General features: G+C 39.9%; 1 protein-coding gene across 3 annotated transcripts in view; it reads left to right on the top strand.

Moving 5' to 3' along the window:
• The window catches only part of gwl (serine/threonine-protein kinase greatwall), a 248,358-nt gene that overhangs the window by 103,418 nt on the left and 125,577 nt on the right, over window positions 1-19,363 (top strand). For all 3 annotated transcript variants that reach the window (XM_090388326.1, XM_090388324.1, XM_090388325.1), the window contains one exon: window positions 3,251-3,366. In XM_090388326.1, coding sequence (XP_090244452.1) covers window positions 3,251-3,366 — 116 coding nt within the window. The remainder of the gene's footprint in view (window positions 1-3,250; window positions 3,367-19,363) is intronic.

Below are 19,363 nucleotides of genomic sequence, written 5' to 3'. Positions count from 1 at the left end.
TCATCTCTGCATAGACCCATATGTATTAGGTTTCTTTCATATAACTCATAAAGAGATCGTCCTTCATTACATCACAACATATTATTTTCAAACCAGGTGTCTTAGGCTTAGTGATATTCAATCTTAATTTGTTTATAAGATCATTTGCTTAATACCCTCAGGCTCCTTGTTAATCTCGATCACAATACCCTTGTCAGGTTGTCTGCATTCTCCATATTTGCACTCTTTTAAGTGAATTTTCCATGATTTTAGAGACCGCCTTTTCTACACCTACACCAGACTTAAGTTTAGAATCACACTCAGGACTCATCAGAAGTACATTTTTAGAGCTAACATTATTTCTAAACCCAGGGGGCACCCATGACCACTTTCAGTTTTCTTGAAATAATCAGTTGGTCTCATGATTTGTGTGACAGATGGACCTTTTCAGATGTAGCCGATTAAAATTCTCTGTAGATCCACGAGATACCGTATAATCTCTGTGAATGCAAATATTATGATGGCTTTTCTTCCAGTTTCCCTTCAAAGACTGTCAAAATTAAATGTACAAGGAAAAACAATAATTACAAACATTAAATAAAATAGTATTTGTAAGATTTTTATTTGATTTAAACTACTGCATTGAGATATTACATTCCTATATTATTGTACTGTGTAGGGTCAACACAATCTAAGTGCAAATGACTAAAGGTACATGCGACAGTCATTATGCCTTCATACCACTTGGTTATTCACTCTGACAAAATATATTGTTCACAGTTTGGCATATGTCTGTTAATTGAGACCACCTGTGGGAGGTGGTCTCAATCTTCTTGATGAGAAGCAATTAGGCTTTAAAATAACTGTTCTGACAATGTGTTAGATTTTTTCTTACATAGGCAAAACTGGATAAAAGTTAAAGTATCTCACGTTGAACATAGGTCCAAGCGTTGGTGGTTGAACACTTGGAATCTTGATCTTCTCATTATTGAAATTAAATGTGCTATAGTGTATGATTTTCTGTTTTCTGTTAATTATACAGGTTTGAACTACTACATTGAACTATAACCTGCAAGTTTTACAGAAACAGTTTTACTCTATATTGCACAACTTTTGGGAAACCCTGTAAATTTGCTAATCCTTTACAATTAAATATTATGTACCATTTATTTTTTTTTAATCAGTCAGGTTAGCTAAACATTATCTGGTTAATTTAAAACTGTATTAATTTAAAACTGTTGGTGTCAGATGTCACCGAAACAAATTAAATTTGAAAATAAAAATATTAAAGTGATATCAATGTGAATTTTTTTTTTTTACCCATTATTTGTTTGATTTTCAACCTGTATAATTGTTTTTTTGGCAAAGGTAAAGAAAAAGCCAACACGAGAAACACGGCAAACTTTGGGAAACTTTTACTGGACAAACTCGTTTCCTGCTACCGCAGTTTCTCCCTGTATTCTTGGTAAACAGATGGTGTATGTTATCGGTAGTGCCAGTAGAAGTCGATAACAATGTATTGATTAGTTTTTTCTCATTATTAAAAGAAGATTATTGGAGTTCATGAGTGTAATGCCTTCGTGGCTGAAATTTACTTACGAGCACACCCTCCAGACTTCCTCAGTCTTAAGGTGTTTATCCCCCTTCCCGCTGTTTTAAAATAGGAAAATGACTTCTACAGACTGTGTGTGTTATCGGTATTGGCAGTAGAAATTCGTTTTCCTATTTTAAAACAGCGGGAAGGGGGGGGATAAACACCCTAAGACTGAGGCAGTCTGGAGGGTGCACCTGTAAGTAAGTTTCAGCCATGAAGGCATTACACTGATGAATGCCAATAATCTGCTTTTAATAATGAGAAAAAACTAATCAATACATTGTTACCAACTTCTACTGCCACTACACACACACACACACACACCATCTGTTTATGGAGAATGCAGGGAGAAACTGAGTGTAGTGGGAAACGAGTTGTCTGGTAAAAGTTTCTCAAGGTTTACTGTGGTTCTCGTATTGGCTTTAATTACCTTAGCCGGTTTTTTTTTACTGAAGAAGTTTGGCCATAAAAAAATGTTTCTTAGGCTTTAAGGCTCTTCTTGCATATAATTATCAAGTGCTCTAATGAATTTTAGAATAGTGGTTTTTTATTGGCCGATCATCAAACATATTGGCTTCATATTTCATCATAGTATCACACAGTGCCATTAGATATTGTTTATGTTTATTGCCGTTATCCAACCATAGAAATGCACAAGTTTTTTCTGTTCTTGTTAATTTCAAGTTTTGTTTGTTGGCAGTGGAAGATAATGCCTGCAAGCATGATTTAATAAGCAAGTTACAAAAATATTTATAAAGCACGTGTATAAACTGCTTCAGAGGGGGGATTTTATTATTAACCCCCCCCCCCCAGGGGATTTTATTAAAAATTAAATTAAAAATATACATTTTTAATATAAAAACAGATTTTTCACAGATGTCTTCATAATAGATTGAAAGCAAAGATGCCTTCGAGAAGTGAATAATTTTGAATTATTTCGTGCCTTTATTGCAAGCATAATAAGCCGACCGGGCTAGCCGAGTGGGTAAAGTACCTGCCCGGCAACCCAAAGGTCGCGGGTTCGATTCCCGCCTCGGGCTTGGATCAAAGTACTGCAAAAACCTTGGGAGGTGCAATATGGCCACAGAAGCCGATGCGCCAACAACTACCAAATCAAAAAAAAAAAAAAAAAAAGCAAGCATAATAATGCTAGAAAAAGGCTACTAATGTGCCTTCTAATGTCATATTTTTATTGCTCCCAGTAGATGGTTAAAAAAAATTAAACAGTAATTTTACTGATACGTAAAATCACTGTTTAATTTTTGAGTATTTTTTTTAATTACTGATAAGTAAAATTGCTGTTTAATATAGACTCTAAATTGACATTTCTTTTTTTTTTTTTTTTAAGCTTAAACTTTAATTGTTTTACTTTAATTTTTTTTAATAATTGAACTTCCACTAGATAATAAGATTAAATACTTTAAAAAATGTTACTTACTCTAACATTCTGTTTATACAGGTTATTACTCTAATGATTATATTTTTCAGTTTTTTGGTTGAAAATAGTGTGAAGATATTGATTTTAATAATTGTCTTCAGACTATTCTTGAGTAATACATTATTTCTTAATATTTTTTAAAAAATAAATATATAATTAGTATTTGGAAAGCTTTGTATTTATTTCAAATGCTTGTTTGCTATGCTTTGGATTGTTTTATCAGTAACCCTTTATTTCAGAAATACAGTTGGTGGATTTGATAGGAACACCATCACACAGAAACAAAGAAGTAGCTCAATATTTGAAAAGCCGAACCCCTGGACAGCTGCTTTCTTTAACATCTTCACTTGCTTTTGTAAGTTAGTTAATTTCAAATTTGAATGTATCTGTGTATAATGCAACTTAAATTTAACAATTGGTCAGCAGAATGGGTAAGCCAGAATATGAAAATACATTGGAAACCAGTACTATTTATCTAATTCTTCCTTAAATTTATTCAAGCTACCCACCTCCACAATACCAGATGAAAGTTTGTGCCAACAATTGGTCAATCTCTAGTAAAGAAAATTTTCACTCATCTGTTTGATAAACATCCTTTTTCAATTTGATAAAGGCTGCTTTTGATAAGAATCATGATTCCCACCACTCCTCCTCTCTCTTTTCGCTATCTTTCCTAAATGCATTATACATACTACAGTGGAACTCATCACCCCAAATTTCCAGGTGGCACCACATTTCTATTAGCCCTATGATATCAGCATTAGTTGTTCTAACCAGGAGTTCAAATTATTTGAACTCCTGGTTAGGACAACTAATCATTTTACTGACATTCTGTATACACAGTTTAGACTAAGTATTCTATAGTTTTCTACTCTGACACACTCCTTGAAGTTATTTAGGCTTGTTTCCCTAGCTTTATCTTTCTGTTCATTTGAAATGTTGCCACTCTCGGAACATCTTGCTAATGTTAGCTTTTCTGACAAACAATTCTTGGTATATATTACTTTGACCCATATCATCCGAAAAATGTGTGCCTATATTACCTCACTCCCACACCCCCCATCAGTTTCCCTGAACTCAAAAAAAAAAAAAAAAAAAAAACCAGGTAAACTGCAGCTATTATCAACCCACTGCAGGATGGAAGCCTCCTCAACAATTCATGCTGAGGGAAATGGACCATAATCTGCCATGCTGGTCCAGTGCGGGTTGGCAGATCAACCGTATTTAGCAGTCAGGGGCTTGAACCCCGGTCTACTTGAAGAGCATGTGCTACTGCGCTCCCGCTCCTGACCACTTGACTACGGAACTCAATGATACTGGAAAAAAACTCCTTGCACCATCATGGCGCCTCCATAGCCAGGTGGGAAGGAGCAGCAGGGCGTAGCACACGCTTCTTGATTAGACCAGGGTTCGAGCCCGTCACCACCAAATATGGAGGATGCAGAAAGGTCAGGGAATGACCACCGCATATCCCGGAGCAAAATGGCGTTAGTTGCTAATGCTCCTAAAAACCAAAATAACCTTGCACCATCTCTGTTCAATGAATATCGTCTCTACAAAATAGATTCCTTCTACCTACAAGTTCAAGCCATACTGATAAAAATTTCCTCCCTAAAGTCTTGCAGAGTTCCTGAAGTCTTGAGTTACTCAACAAGCCTTTCAACATATAAACCTTCCTGTTGCATAATAGCTGTTGTTGCTAATGTACCAGAAATCTCTTACACCCTCCGTCACCACCAAATATGGAGGATGTGGAAAGGTCAGGGAATGACCACCGCATATCCCGGAGCAATATGGCCTTAGTTGCTAATGCTCCTAAAAAAAAACAAATAACAAATAACAAATTACACCCTCCTGTTGTGTTTGGGCAGAATTGCAAACACATACACATTGACCTAAACCATGGCATTTTTTAACTGTGTACCTTATTTATGCAACAAATTGTTAGGTTGTATTCATTCAATAAAACCCCTCGACGTGGACACCTGTACATGGTGAGGGGACCTTCCAGTGATGCTGCTGGTTCTCCAGATTAGCATCACTGGGATCTAACGCCCATACCTTGGTTCCAGGGTTACATCATTGGAATCCGGCGTGTGCAGCCATGTGCCGCGACCCGTGGAATTCGGAAAGGATGAATCCTGGTGATTGAGGGGTCCAGTCTTAATACACCACTTTGGCCTGCTTCGACAAGACAGGTGGTCCCGGACCGGCCCGACTGGGATCAATCGGCGGGTGGTTCTTATAAGCCTCCCTCCTTTTGGTCCTGGGACGGGATCAAGGCTTATTGGAAACGTGGGTATGGTGCCTCTAAGCTACCATACCATACACCGTACCATACACCACCATCTGTGACACCGCTTTTCCTCATTCTCCATTCCATTGGAGAGTAGGCACTCAGGAAAATGTCACCCTTTTTCATCCAGAAAGGATTAGAAGGGTTGACAGGATCTCCAAAATCTGTGAAAAGGCTATGTTCTGGAGACATTTTAGTTGAGGCTGCAAGCCAAAAACATGCACAGCAACTACTGAAAGCCACATAGTTAGGGGGATTACCCATCATTGTTACTCCCCATAAAACCTTGAATTTCTCACGCGGTGTCATATCAGAGTGGGATCTTCTTCATGTTTCTGAAGAAGGAATTTGCTCTGAACTTAAAGACCAAGGAGTGACGGCTGTCAAAAGAATATCGATGCGGAAGGATGGGAATCTCGTCCCTATCCGAGTTCTCATCGTAACGTTCAACACCCCAGGCTTCCAAGTTCCATAAAAGCAGGCTATTTAAACTGCCCAGTGAGGATTTATATCCCGAACCCACTGTGGTGTTTTAAATGCCAAAAGTATGGCCACTCTCAAACAGCTTGTCGTTGCAACCCTGCCTGTGCTCGATGTGGTGCTAAAGACCACGAGAGCAAGGAATGTTTAGCTTCTAAGCCAAGTTGTACTAACTGCCAAGGAGAACACCCTGCATACTCTTGAGCATGCCAGTGGTGGAAAGATGAGAAGGAAATTCAGAAACTAAAAACAGAGCTAAACATCTCCTATCAGGAGGCCAGAAGATGCATCCAACCTATAAATAGCGCCAAGCCCTCATATGCCCAGAAAGCTTCTGGGAAAAGTACCATTGGTACTCAGACTGATATGAGTATTCCACCAAGAGAGTCATTTACCCCCATTGCGCACTATTTATTAAGTTCCCAAAAGCCCACCCAAAAATCACAGTCAGCCGCCACTGCTATATCCGTACCGCCTAGTGCTCCACCACTTCCAAAACAGAGTACTAAAGAAACTCAGAAGAAAGGGGAACAGGCATCTACAATCCAAGAGACAATGGATGTTGAAGATAAGGAGGTACAGGACGAGTCTGTCCTGGAACTCTTTGCGAAAGAAGAAGAAGAAGAAATGGATACAGGCCAACGTCCAGTCTTTCCAAAGAGAGATAAACCCAGGACTGAGAAAATGAAGCCCTCAGTCCTTCGGAAGCCACCAGACAGACCCAGTAAATCAAAATAATGGGTACATTTAAATTTCTCCAATGGAATTGCCGTGGATTTCGTAGAAATAGAGATGACATCAAGGCTCTCCTGAGTAAGCATGAACCAACTTGCTTTTGCTTACAAGAGACATATTTAAAGGCAAATGAGGACCATTACTTGCGTAACAGCTCAGTTATTCGCAGAGACAGAGCTGGGGATGGACCTGCCCACTGAGGAGTCGCTATCCTTGTGGGTAACCACAACCCCTTTCAAGCTGTGCTTCTTAATACTAATCTAGAGGCTGTAGCAGTTCAACTTACAGTAGGGTTCCTTTTAACTGTTTGCTCCATTTTTTTGCCACCTGGGAACGACACCGCCCAGGCAGACCTTGATGATCTCATTAAGCAACTGCCACCCCCTTTTCTATTATTAGGGGATTTCAATGGGCATAATCCACTGTGGGGTAGTTCTGACATCAACAGAAGAGGTTGGATTATCGAGCAATTGCTTGAAAACAATGATCTGGCCCTTCTAAACGTGAGATCTAACACCTTTTTCCACATGGCTACCCGTACATTTACTGTCATTGATCTTTTCATCTGTTCCCCCCTTCCTTTGAAGAAAACTTTTATGGTAGTGATCACTTCCCCTTGTTATCCACCATTTAAAATGGGAGACGATGTCACCAGTCGAGGATACCACGTTGGAAGATCGATTACGCCGACTGGAATGCCTTCGTCATCTGGCAATGTTCAATACCACTATAGTCGACCAGGAGCCAATTAATGAGTCAGTAAAACATATCACAGAAAGTATAGTCCAGGCAGCAGCAGTTGCAATTTCAAGGACATCGTCATGCTTTCCACGTTTTCCAAAACCATGGTGGAATGGTGAATGCACAGCAGCTAGGAAGGCTCAAAACAAAGCATGGGGAATATTTCTTTGTTACCCCACCACAGATAATTTAATAGCCTTCAAACATGCACGTGCCAAAGCATGGTACATTAGACGTCAGAGCCAAAAGGAATCTTGGATCAAATTTTCATCTTCCCTTACACGGTCTGCCAATCCCAAAGCCATCTGGGACAAAGTTCGGAAAATGAAGGGCAAATACACCTCACACCCTTCATCAATCCTGGAACATAATGGATGTACAATTGCTGATCTAACTACAATTGCAAATACTCTCGGGGAGACATTCGCTAAAGTGTCTTCAGAAACATCGTACCCCCCCGGAGTTCCTCGCACTCAAACAAAGATCAGAAAAACACCACCTGAAGCTGTCCTCTAACAATCGCGAGGAATACAATCAGCCCTTTACACAGTGGGAGCTGAAAGCAGCACTCTCACTATCCAAGGCGAGTGCTGTTGGGCCAGACGACATCCATTATTAGCATTAGCATTAGTAGAGGCATTTGATGCAAGAAAGCAAGCTTATGCAGCATCAGCCAAAAAAAAAAAAAAAAACCCACTTCCACTTCACCCCTCTGTTCGTTCAAAATACCTGTCCAGCTGAGCCTTAAACTTATTTAGGCTATCAACCTCCACCACAAGGGATGGAAGTCTGTTCCACCAACCAACCACCCGCTGGCTAAAGGCAAATTTCCGCACGTCTATCCTACATCTGTCTTTCCTCAATTTGAATTTATGCCCTCTCAGATGATTTTTCTGAGCTAGAGGAAGAATCCCATCAGCATTGAGCATGCTTAAACCATTCAAGGCTTTATATACCTCTATCAGATCACCTCGCTGGTGCCTAGTCTCCAGACACTGTAATTTGCAAAACTTAAGCCTTCCTTTGTAAGAGCACCCCTTTGTTCCATTCACTAATCTTGTTGCCCTTCTCTGTACTCGTTCCAGCAGCTCTACATCCTTTTTGAAATGAGGCCTCCAGACCTGTATACAGTACTCTAGGTGTGGCCTGACCATTGCCTTATACAAGGGAATAATCACCTCCTTATCCCTGCTGGAAAAATTCCTGTATATCATTGACAATACTCCATGAGCTACTCTTGCAGCCCGTCTGCACTGCTCAGAGAACTTCATATCTGCCTGCACAACCACCCCCAAGTCCCTTTCATTCTCTACCACTGTCAGTGTAGTACCACAGAGTTGATACGTTGCTCTGGGGTTGCTGTTTCCCATGTGTTGTACTTTACATTTGTCAATGTTAAACTTCATTTGCCACCTCTCAGCCCATCTGCTCAACCTTTCCAGATCCTGTTGCAGCAGCATAGTGTCAGTAGTATCCTTGACAACCCTGCCAACCTTTGTATCATCTGCAAACTTGGACATTAAGCTTGATATACCATCATCAATATCATTTATAAATACAGAAAACAATAATGGACCCAACACTGAGCCCTGAGGGACTCCACTAATAACATTAGTCCACGATGAGCAGTGTCCATTGATTACCACTCTCTGTCTTCTCCCCCTCAACCACCCCTTTATCCATAGCAGCAATTTGCCTCCAATGTCACACTGCTCCAATTTGTGTAGCAGTCTTCCATGTGCAACAGTATCAAAAGCCTTTCTAAGATCCAAGTGTATAATATCAAAGTTATTCCCTGCATCCAGTTCTTTTGTGACTGCATCATAGTATCCAATCAAGTTGGTCAGGCAAGACTTCCCCTTAACAAAACCATGCTGTGTCTGAGCTATAACTGAAGTCTTGTCTAAATGATCCTGCAGTGCTTCTTTAACCAGTGCCTCCATTAATTTTCCTGGAACAGAAGTTAAGCTCACAGGTCTATAATTACTTGTGTCAGCCTTTGATCCTCCTTTGTGAATTGGGGTCACATTTACACATTTCCAGTCTATGGGTACCTCCCCTGAGTCCAAGGAAGCTCTCATAATTATGGCTAAGTATGGCTAATTTAATTATGAAATGATTAAACACCTTTCAATGGAATCCATGGATCGTTTGCTCCATTTCTATAATAGAATCTATATTGAAGAGACATTTCCAGACTCATGGCATATGGCAACCGTCCTTTCCTTTCCGAAACCAGGAAAGGATCCAAAAATACCAAAAAATTACCATCCTATTGCTCTGACCAGCTGCTTGTGCAAGATCCTGGAAAGAATGGTCAATGCTTGTCTTTTGTGGTATTTAGAAGCTAACGACCTCCTTTCCAGGATACAGTGTGGCTTCCGAAGGAACAGGTCAACACTTGACCATTTAATCCACTTGGAAACATCTATATGTGATGCTTTCCTGAAACGTGAGCACCAGGTGTCGGTTTTCTTTGATATGAAAAAAGCGTATGACACGGCTTGGAGATATGGAATTTTAAAAGACATCTTTAATTTTGGTCATAGAGGATACATTGCCCTCTTTATTAAAAACTTCCTTACAGACCGGTCTTTCCAAGTTCGTGTAGGATCCACCCTTTCCCGGCCATTCTGCCAAGAAGAGGGAGTTCCACAAGGATCAGTTTTAAGCATTACGCTTTTTGCTATCAAAGTTTACTCTATAACTGAACAACTTCCTCCAACCGTAAACAGTGCCCTCTTTGTAGATGACTTTAGTATCTTTTTGCAGTCATGCAATATGAGGGTCATTGAAAGACAATGGCAGCATGTCATTGTCTTTCAATGGCACCACGTCAACTCTTGGGCAGTGACTAATGGTTTTAGGTTCTTGCCACAGAAGACTGTCTGCGTACACTTTTGTCGCAAATGGAACCTTCACCCTGAACCAGAACTTAAACTCGGACAAGACATCATTCCAGTAGCACCCGAGACAAAATTCTTGGGACTCACTTTCGACAAGAAGTTGACATTTTTACCTTATATTCGTCAACTGCAGACAAAGTGCACAAGAGGGTTGAATCTCCTACGCTCTATTTCCTCCAATAAATGGGGAGCAGACCGCTCCACTTTACTCAGCCTCTATCGTGCACTTGTCCGATCTAAACTAGACTATGAGTCCCAAGTGTACGCATCGGCTTGAAACAGTGTACTTAGATGGCTGGACCCAGCTCACTGCCAAGCCATCCGTACTGCTACTGGAGCATTTAGAACATCCCCTGTACAGAGTTTATATGTTGAAGCAACTAAACCACCACTGTCATTTTGACGAAAGCAATTGTCGTTAAAATATACCTTTAAATTAAAATCCTTGCCAGACAACCCTACGTGGACATCCGTTTTCAAGCCACGATGGGAAAACCTATATAACACTCGTCAGACTGCCAACCGGCCTTTTGGTATCCGTGTCCAAGAGCTGCTCAGAGAGCTCGACATCATAGTAGACAATGTTGCCCAGTCACCAAGGCAACCACTTCCACCCTGGCATGCTCGCTTACCATCATGTGACTTCTCCCTTAAAAATTGGGGTAAGTCCATGCCAGGGTGCAACCACTTCCACCCTGGCATGCTCGCTTACCATCATGTGACTTCTCCCTTAAAAATTGGGGTAAGTCCATAACTCCATCTTCTGTCTACCACCAACTCTACGCTGTCCACCGGGCCGAAAATTCCGACTTCTTGCCTGTCTTCACTGATGGCTCGAAGTCGCAGTTGTCTGTTGGATCTGCTGCTATCTTTCCAGATCGTTCTATATCTGGAAAGATTCCCTAAGCATACAGCATATACACAGCTGAGTTGTATGCTATAGAGTTAGCCTTGGACCACATTAAAACCCATAGGTATCAAAGGTGTATGGTGTACACTGACTCTAGTTACACTGCAGACTTTATCGGGTATGAGGTATAATCCTCATCCATTTGTGACCCGGATTCAGCAGACGCTACACTCTCTGTCTGAGTGTTCTTTCGACATTCGTTTCTGCTGGATTCCAAGCCACATGGGGATAGTGGGAAATGAACTGGCAGATGCTGCGGCCAGGTCACCAGAACCCCACAATACTTATTGCCTGTTAGTCCCCTATACAGACTACAGGCATCTAATATATGAAAAATTACTCTCCTAATGGCAACAATCTTGGCATGAGCAAGTCACAAACAAGCTCTATCAGATAAAGCCTGTAATCCTACATTGGCAGTCTGGTCTGTGCAGGAATCGCAGAGAGGAAGTTGTTTTAGCTCGCCTCCGCATAGGACACAGTCATCTTACACATTCATTTCTGCTGAGGGCAGATGACTGTCCTATGTGTGAGAACTGTGACACCTATTTAAGTATACGTCACATTTTAACCTAGTGTCCACGTTTTAGACACGAACATGATTTTTATTTTACCGCTTTTAGTCATCTGGCTGAGCCTTATACACTCAGTCAGATTTTATCCGACAATGACAATGTGTCTGCTGTTTTTAGCTGTTTAAAATCAATAAACCTTTTTACTCGTATTTAAAATTTACCTTTTATTGTTATTTCTTTGTTGATATATTTTTTACTTTTATACCTTTTATATCTATGTTATATCTCGACATGGTGGCCTAACTAATTGGGTCACTGAATGTTTAACTTTTTATATATGACCTGGATTTGGCACATTATAGCCTTAGTTGCTAATGTGCCAATAAAATACAAATCAAATCATTCAATAAAAATAGATAGGTGGTTCTGTCCCGCCTATCCCTATTACAAAAAATGTTACCCATTTCCCTGACAACAGAGTCTCCCAATGAAACTAAATCTCCTTAATCCAGAGTAGTATGCACTTCACTTTGACTTTCTTTACATTCTGAGAGCAGAGATTTGAGTAAAGGTATATACGGCCTCCATAGCTGAGTCAGGAGTGGGAGTGAATTAGCACACGCTCCTTGAGTTCATGCCCTAGGGTTCAAGCCCTCCCATTTGATTTTGTTTTTCTCAATTAACAGCATAACACCTCCTCCCTTCCTATCCTTTCTGTACACATTGTACTCCCCAAATTCCAATTCTGTATTCCTAATATCTGTGTGACACCACGTCTCTGATATCCCAACAATATTCGCCTTTGATGTTTTTACCAATACTTCAAATTCATCAAGCTTATTTACTATACTTCTAGCATTGGTATACATGCAAGTATACATGCACGTATTCTTATTCTTAGTTATCCTAACACATCCCATATACCGACCTGTTTCAAGATGACTGCCACCAGTCCCTGAAATTCCCATATTCTAATAGAAGTAGTGCAAGAATCATCTTCACCTCTGCCTGCAGCTAGTTTTAATCTTTTAGTCTGTGAATACCCCCCAAGCTAGCAGTTTTCTGACCCGCCTAACACTGTCTCGATAAGCATCAGCAAATATTCTTCCACCCTTTCTATTTAAGTGTATTCCATCCCTGTAGAAGCAGTCTCTCCTGTTAACAAGCACAGACTACGCTGAAAATTCAGCCTTAAATTTATTTAAGCTATCAACTTCCACAAAAACAGATGGAAGTCTGTTAAAGCAATCAACTACTCGCTGGCTAAAGGCAAACTTCCGCACATCTGTTCTACAACTATTTTCCTCAGTTTGAATCTATGCCCCCCCCCTCCCGGGGTTCTAAATCTGAGTAAGGAGAAGTATCCCATCAGAATTCAGCCTTCTCAAACCATTCAAGGCTTATACACCTGAATCAGATCACTTCGCAGGTGCCTAGTCTCCAGACACTGTAATTTGCAGAAGTTAATCCTTTCTTCATGAGAGCAACCCTGTATTCCATTCACTAATCTTTTTGCTCTTCTCTGTACTCATTCCAGCATCTCTACATCCTTCTTAAAATGAGACCTCCAGACCTGTATACAGTACTCAAAGTGTGGCCTGACCATTGCCTTATACAAGGGGATAATCACCTCCTTATTCCTTCTGGAAAAATTTTGTGTATCATTGACAAGACACCATGAGCAGACCATCTGCACTGCTCAGAAAACTTCACGTCTGACTGCACAATTAACCCCAGGTCCTTTTCATTCTCTACCACTGTCAGTGTAGTACACACGGTTGATACGTTACACTGGGGTTGCTGCTTCCCATATTCAGTACTTTACATTTGTCAATGTTAAACTTCTGTTGTTGTAGTGTACTGTCATTACCAACCCTGCCAACCTTCGTATCGTCTGCAAATGTAGGCATTAAGCCTGATGTACCATCAATATCATTAATAAATACAGAAAAAAAACAATGGACCCAACACTGAAACCTGGGAGACTCCACTAGTAACATTAGTCCACAAAGAGCAGTGTCCATTGATTACCCTACTCTGTCTTCTCCCACTCAACCCTTATCCATAGCAGCAATTTGCCTCCAATGTCACATTGCTCCAATTTGTTCAGCAGTCTTCCATGTGCAACAGTATCAAAAGCCTTTCTAAGATCCAAATATATGATATCAAAATTATTTTTTGCATCCAGTTCCTTTGTGACCACATCATAGTATCCAATCAAATTGGATACTATGATGTGGATACCAATTGGATACCAATCAATATCTACCTTTGATGTCTTGTCTAGGTTATTTTGTATCACCTCTTTAACCAGTGCCTGCATTATTTTCCTCCGGAACAGAGCTGAAACTAACAGGTCTATAATTATTTGTGTCACCTTTTGAAACCCCTTTATGAATTGGGGATACATTTGCACTTCTCCAGTCTGTAGGTACCTCCCCCCCATACTCTAAGGATTTGCTTTTTATTTTGCTACCTCCTTCATTATAACTGGATAGATTCATCTGCCCCAGGTGCTTTTTTATGTTTAACTTCAACAATTTCTCCTCCACTTTGCTCTCATTACATACAAAATCACTTAGCTGCCTGTTACAGTTTGATAAACATCTGGCATTTCCCCCTTTGAATAACTCCTCATGTGTGAATGTAGATGCAAAATACTCATTCAGTTTATCAGCTACTTGAGCAGGATCATCAATAGTCAAACCATCTATGTTATGTGGACCATCTGATTCATTGCCTTCCTTCTAGAATTTGCATACGTAAAGAACTCTTATATGCTGTTTTACTTTGTCCTTTGCAAAAGAATTCTTGTAGTCTGCCTAACCTCCTTTGTGACTTGATTACAGTCTAGCTTATATCTGCCATAGGCTTCTGTGTCGCCTGATAATTTATATGCATCCCATGCATTTTTCTTCTCTGCCACGAGCCTTATTAATTCATCCAAAATCCATTTATGCCTAAATCTTGAACAGTATTTCTTGGTATGAAAATCCTAGTAGCCTCCATGATTTAAGTCCCTGAAGGCTTCCCTTTAAAATTCTTTGTAGGTAAAATCATCAGTTGATACCACTGTATAGAATTTAAAAACTGTCTGAGACCACTGTAGTCACCTTTACGAAAACAAAAACCCTTCCCTTTACCTTTGATGGTAGTTACATGTTTAAGTAAATCCCACATCAGTACACTGTGATCACTGTCACCTAGTGGTTCCTTTATCTGCAAATTCTTAATGCATGAATAATTACTTCTGCTAATCAGATTAAGGGTTTTCTCCCTCTTGTTGCCCATCGAACATGTTGCCGTAGAAAACAATCTGTTAATACATCCATTAGTCTTACTAGTGTGTGAGGGACCAACCCACAAGTTGCAGTCAATATCTGGAAAGTTAATATCCTCCATTGCAAGACATTCTGATTTACTGGCCCATTCTATTTCTCTGCACAACTGTTCATTGTACTCATCAGAGTCATTAGGCCTATAACACTCTCATTTTCTCATTTTCCCAGTATCCAATACTCTCTCATACTTGTACTCTCATTTTCCTTTTCCCAGTGTTTATGTCACACCAAACAGACTCAACATTGCACTGTCCACCTATGTCACCTGGATGCACTTCCTTTGATTTTGTTTTTATTAACTAACAGCATAACCCCTCCTCCCTTCCTACCCTGTCTGTCCTTTCTGTACACATACTCCTCAAATTCCAATTCTTCACTGCTTATATCTGTGTGACCCCATGTCTCTGATATCCCAACAATATCTACCTTTGATGTCTTGATCAGTACTTCAAATTCACGAAATTCATTCATTATATGGTAATAATGTCTTTTTCAAAATGTTTTTATGAATTAATGGATGATATTACTGTTCAGGAAAAAAAAAACGAAAAAAAAAAGCAGAAATGAAAAATTACTTTTTATTTAATTTTCAGTAAACATAATTTGCTGATGTTATCAAAGCAGTGTGAGGTGGGTCGGAAAACCGCGAGCTTGGAGGGATCCACAGACTAAAAGATTAACAGTAGTCACAGGCAGAGGCGAAAGCGATTCTTGCACGACTTCTATTGTAATGAGCAGCAGCCTAGAGAGCAAGTTGCTTGGGATTTCAGTAGCTACTGGGGTCATCATGGAACAAGTAAATACAATGGCTGTGTTAGGGTAACTAGGAGTAAGAACAGGTGCTGGTATATTTGCATGTACATGAATGCTAGAAGTAGCATTCATGTACATGCAAGTATACCAGCGCCTCTTACTATACTTCTTACTGGTACAGCAAGTATACCAGTAACAAGTGTAGTAAATAAATTTGTTCAATTTGAAGTGCTGATGAAGCAATCAAAGGCAGAGATTGTTGGGATATCAGAGACATGATGTCACATAGATATAAGCAGTGCAGAATTGGAATTTATGGAGTACATTGTGTGCAGAAAGGATAGACAGGGCAGGAAGGGAGGAGGGGTTATGCTATTAGTTAGGAAACACATAAAATCTAACGAAGTGCCTAATGACTCTGAGTACAATGAACTATACAGAGAATTAGTGCGCCCATAAATCAGATTGACTTATAGTGGGGATTTTAACTTCACAGATATTGACTGGAACTTGTGGGTTGGTGACTTGCACACTAGCAAGGCTTTTGTGGATTTTTGGAGGATTGTTTTCTACAGCAACGTCTTCAAGAGGCAACCAGATGGGGTAATAGTCTTGATCTGATTGTCAGCAGTGGTGACTCATGCATTAGGAATTTGCAGATAAAGGAACCACTAGGTGACAGTGATCACAGTCTTGTGATGTGGGATTTATTTAAAGATCTAACTACCTTCAAGGGTAAAGGGAAGGGTTTTTGTTTTCGTAAAGGTGACTACAGTGGTCTCAGGCAGTTTTTGAATTCTATACAGTGGGATCAACTGATGATGTTAAATATAGTGAATTCTAAATGCCTTCAGGGAATTAATCTTGGAAGCTACTAGGCTTTTCATACTAACTAAAAAATAATGTTCAAGATTTAGACCTAAATGGGTGTCAGATGAACTAATGAAGCTTGTGGCTGAAAAGAAAAATGTGTGGGATGCATATAAATTATCAGGTGACACAGAAGCCTATGGCAGATATAAGTTAGTCTGTAATCAAATCACAAAGGAGGTTAGGCAAGCAAAGGCTGATTATGAGAAATCATTGGCAAAGGATGGAAAGAAAAACAACAAAGACTTCTTTACTTATGCAAACTCTAGAAGGAAGGGGATGAATCAGATTGGTTAACTTGATGTTGGTAGTTCAACTGTTGATGACCTTGCTCAGATTGCTGACAAACTGAATGAGTATTTTGCATCTACATTCACATATGAGGAATTCTGTAAGGAAGGGGAGGATAGAAGTTTACTAAACCCTAACAGGGAGCTAAATGATTTTGTAATAACAGAGAGCAAAGTGCAGGAGAAATTGTTGAAGTTAAACATAAAAAAAGGCACCTTGGGCAGATGGAATATATCTTGTTATATGGAATCTATCCAGTTATATTGAAGGAGGCCGTTAGGGAAGTAAGCAACCCTTTGCCATAATTATGAGAGTATGCTTAGAGTCAGTGGAGGTCCTATAGACTGGAGATGTGGAAATATATCCCCAATTCACAAAGGGGGTTCAAAGGGTGACACAAATAATTATAGACATATTAGTTTAACCTCTGTTCTGGGGAAAATAATGGAGTTACTGGTTAAAGAGGTGATACAGAATCACCAAGACAAGACAGCAGTCACTCACAGCATGGGTTTGTTAAGGGGAAGTCTTGTCTGATCAATTTGATTGGATACTACGATGTGGTCATGAAGGAACTGAATGCAAAATATAATTTTGATATCATATACTTGGATTTTAGTGGGGCTTTTGATACTGTTGCACATGGAAGACTGCTGTACAAATTGGAGTATTATGGTATTAAGGGCAAGCTGCTGCAATGGATAAAAGGATGGTTGAGTGGGAAACAGAAGAGAGTGATAATAAATGGACACTGCTCTATGTGGACTAATGTTATTAGTGGAGTTGTGCAGGGTTTGGTGCTGGGCCCATTGTTGTTTTTTGAATTTATTAATGATATTGCTGAAGGTATATCAGGCTTAATGTCCAAGTTTGCAGATGATAAAAGGGTTGGCAGGGATGTTAATGATAATAAAGACAGTATGCTACTGCAACAGGATCTAGAAAAGTTAGGTTGATGGGCTGAGAAGAGGCAACTGATGTTTAATATTGACAAATGCAAAAGTACTGCTTATGGGTAGCAATAACCCAAGAGAAATGTACCAACTGTGCGGTACTACACTCAGGGAAGTGGAGAATGAAAAAAGACCTGTGGGTAATTGTGCAGTCGGATATCAAGTTCTCTGAGCAGTGCAGATGGGCTGCCAGAGCAGAGCAGGTTGGTGCATGATAGCCTTAGTTGCTAATGTGCCAATAAAATCCAAACCAACCAACCAACCAACCAGCCAGCCAGCCAGCCAGCCAGTGCAGGTCATGGAGTTTTGTTGATGTATAGGAATTTTGCTGCTGACTAGGCTAGCCAGGCGGGTAAATTGCCTGTATGGCAATCTGAAGGTCGCGTGTTTGAATCCCGCCTCGGGTTTGGATCAGAGTAAAATGAAAAAACTTTGGGAGGTGCATTATGGCCACAGAAGCCAATGTGCCAACAACTAACAAAAAAAAAAAAAAAAAAAAAAAAAGAAAAAAAGAATTTTGCTAGCAGAGACAAGGAGGTGATTATACCTTTGTATAAGGCAATGGTGTGGCTCAAGGTGTGGCTTTGTATAAGGCAAGCCACACCTTGAGTACTGCGTACATATCTGGGAGCTTCATTTTAGCAAGGATGTAGACTTGCTAGAACAAGTACAGAGAAGGGCAACAAGGTTCGTGAGAGGAAAAAATTGGTTCTCTTACCAGGAGAGGCTTAAATTCTGTAAGTTGCAGCATCTGGAGACTAAGCACCTATGAAATGATCTGATTGAGGTGTATAAGGCCTGGATTGGTTTGAGCAGGCTCAATGCTGATGGGATTCTTCCACTTGTTGAGATTAAGAACATGTGGGGGGGGGCATAGATTCAAATTGAGGAAACACAGTTGTAGAATAGATATGCGGATGTTTGCCTTTAGCCAGCGGGTAGTTGATTGCTGGAACAGACTTCCATCTGTTGTTGTGGAAGTTGATAGTTTAAATAAATTTAAGGCTGAACTAGACAAACATTTGAAGTGAATGGATGGGTGAAACGGGAAGGGTTTTTTTTGGCTGATGCTCTGTACGCTTGCTTTCTTGCATCATATGCCTCAACTAATAAGTACATGTGAAAAGTAAAGGAAGCTTAGTGTGAAAAAGCAGTGTAATACTAACCAATAAATATATTTGATATTCTTAATATCATCAGTGATGGCAAACTTATGATACTGTTTATGTGACATATGAAGAATTATTTTCTATCATACATGAAGCTTATCTTGCAACTGGTCATGGAGGCAAAACAGGAGTACTGAAACAGGTTAAGGTGAAATAAAAAAATCTTGCTGTTGAGTAAGCTAGTTTACTTGAAACTGTGTGAACCATGCCAGAAAAGCAAAGCATGCTAAGTAGAGTCCACTCTACTTAGCATGAGTAGAGTCCACTCTACTCATGGTGTCAACAGTCACAAGAAGGAAGTTGGTGTACTCTATCCAGGGCTAAAAATATAATAGGACAACATGGAGAAGAAAATGGAGGTTTGTTGGTCCTAAACTGATTTGTACTACCAT

This window comes from Mastigoproctus giganteus, chromosome 14 (genome assembly GCF_048544385.1).
Source record: "Mastigoproctus giganteus isolate SK-2022 chromosome 14, ASM4854438v1, whole genome shotgun sequence".
Classification (NCBI taxonomy): Eukaryota; Metazoa; Arthropoda; class Arachnida; order Uropygi; family Thelyphonidae; genus Mastigoproctus; species Mastigoproctus giganteus.
This window is presented reverse-complemented; position numbering and strand designations above follow the sequence as displayed.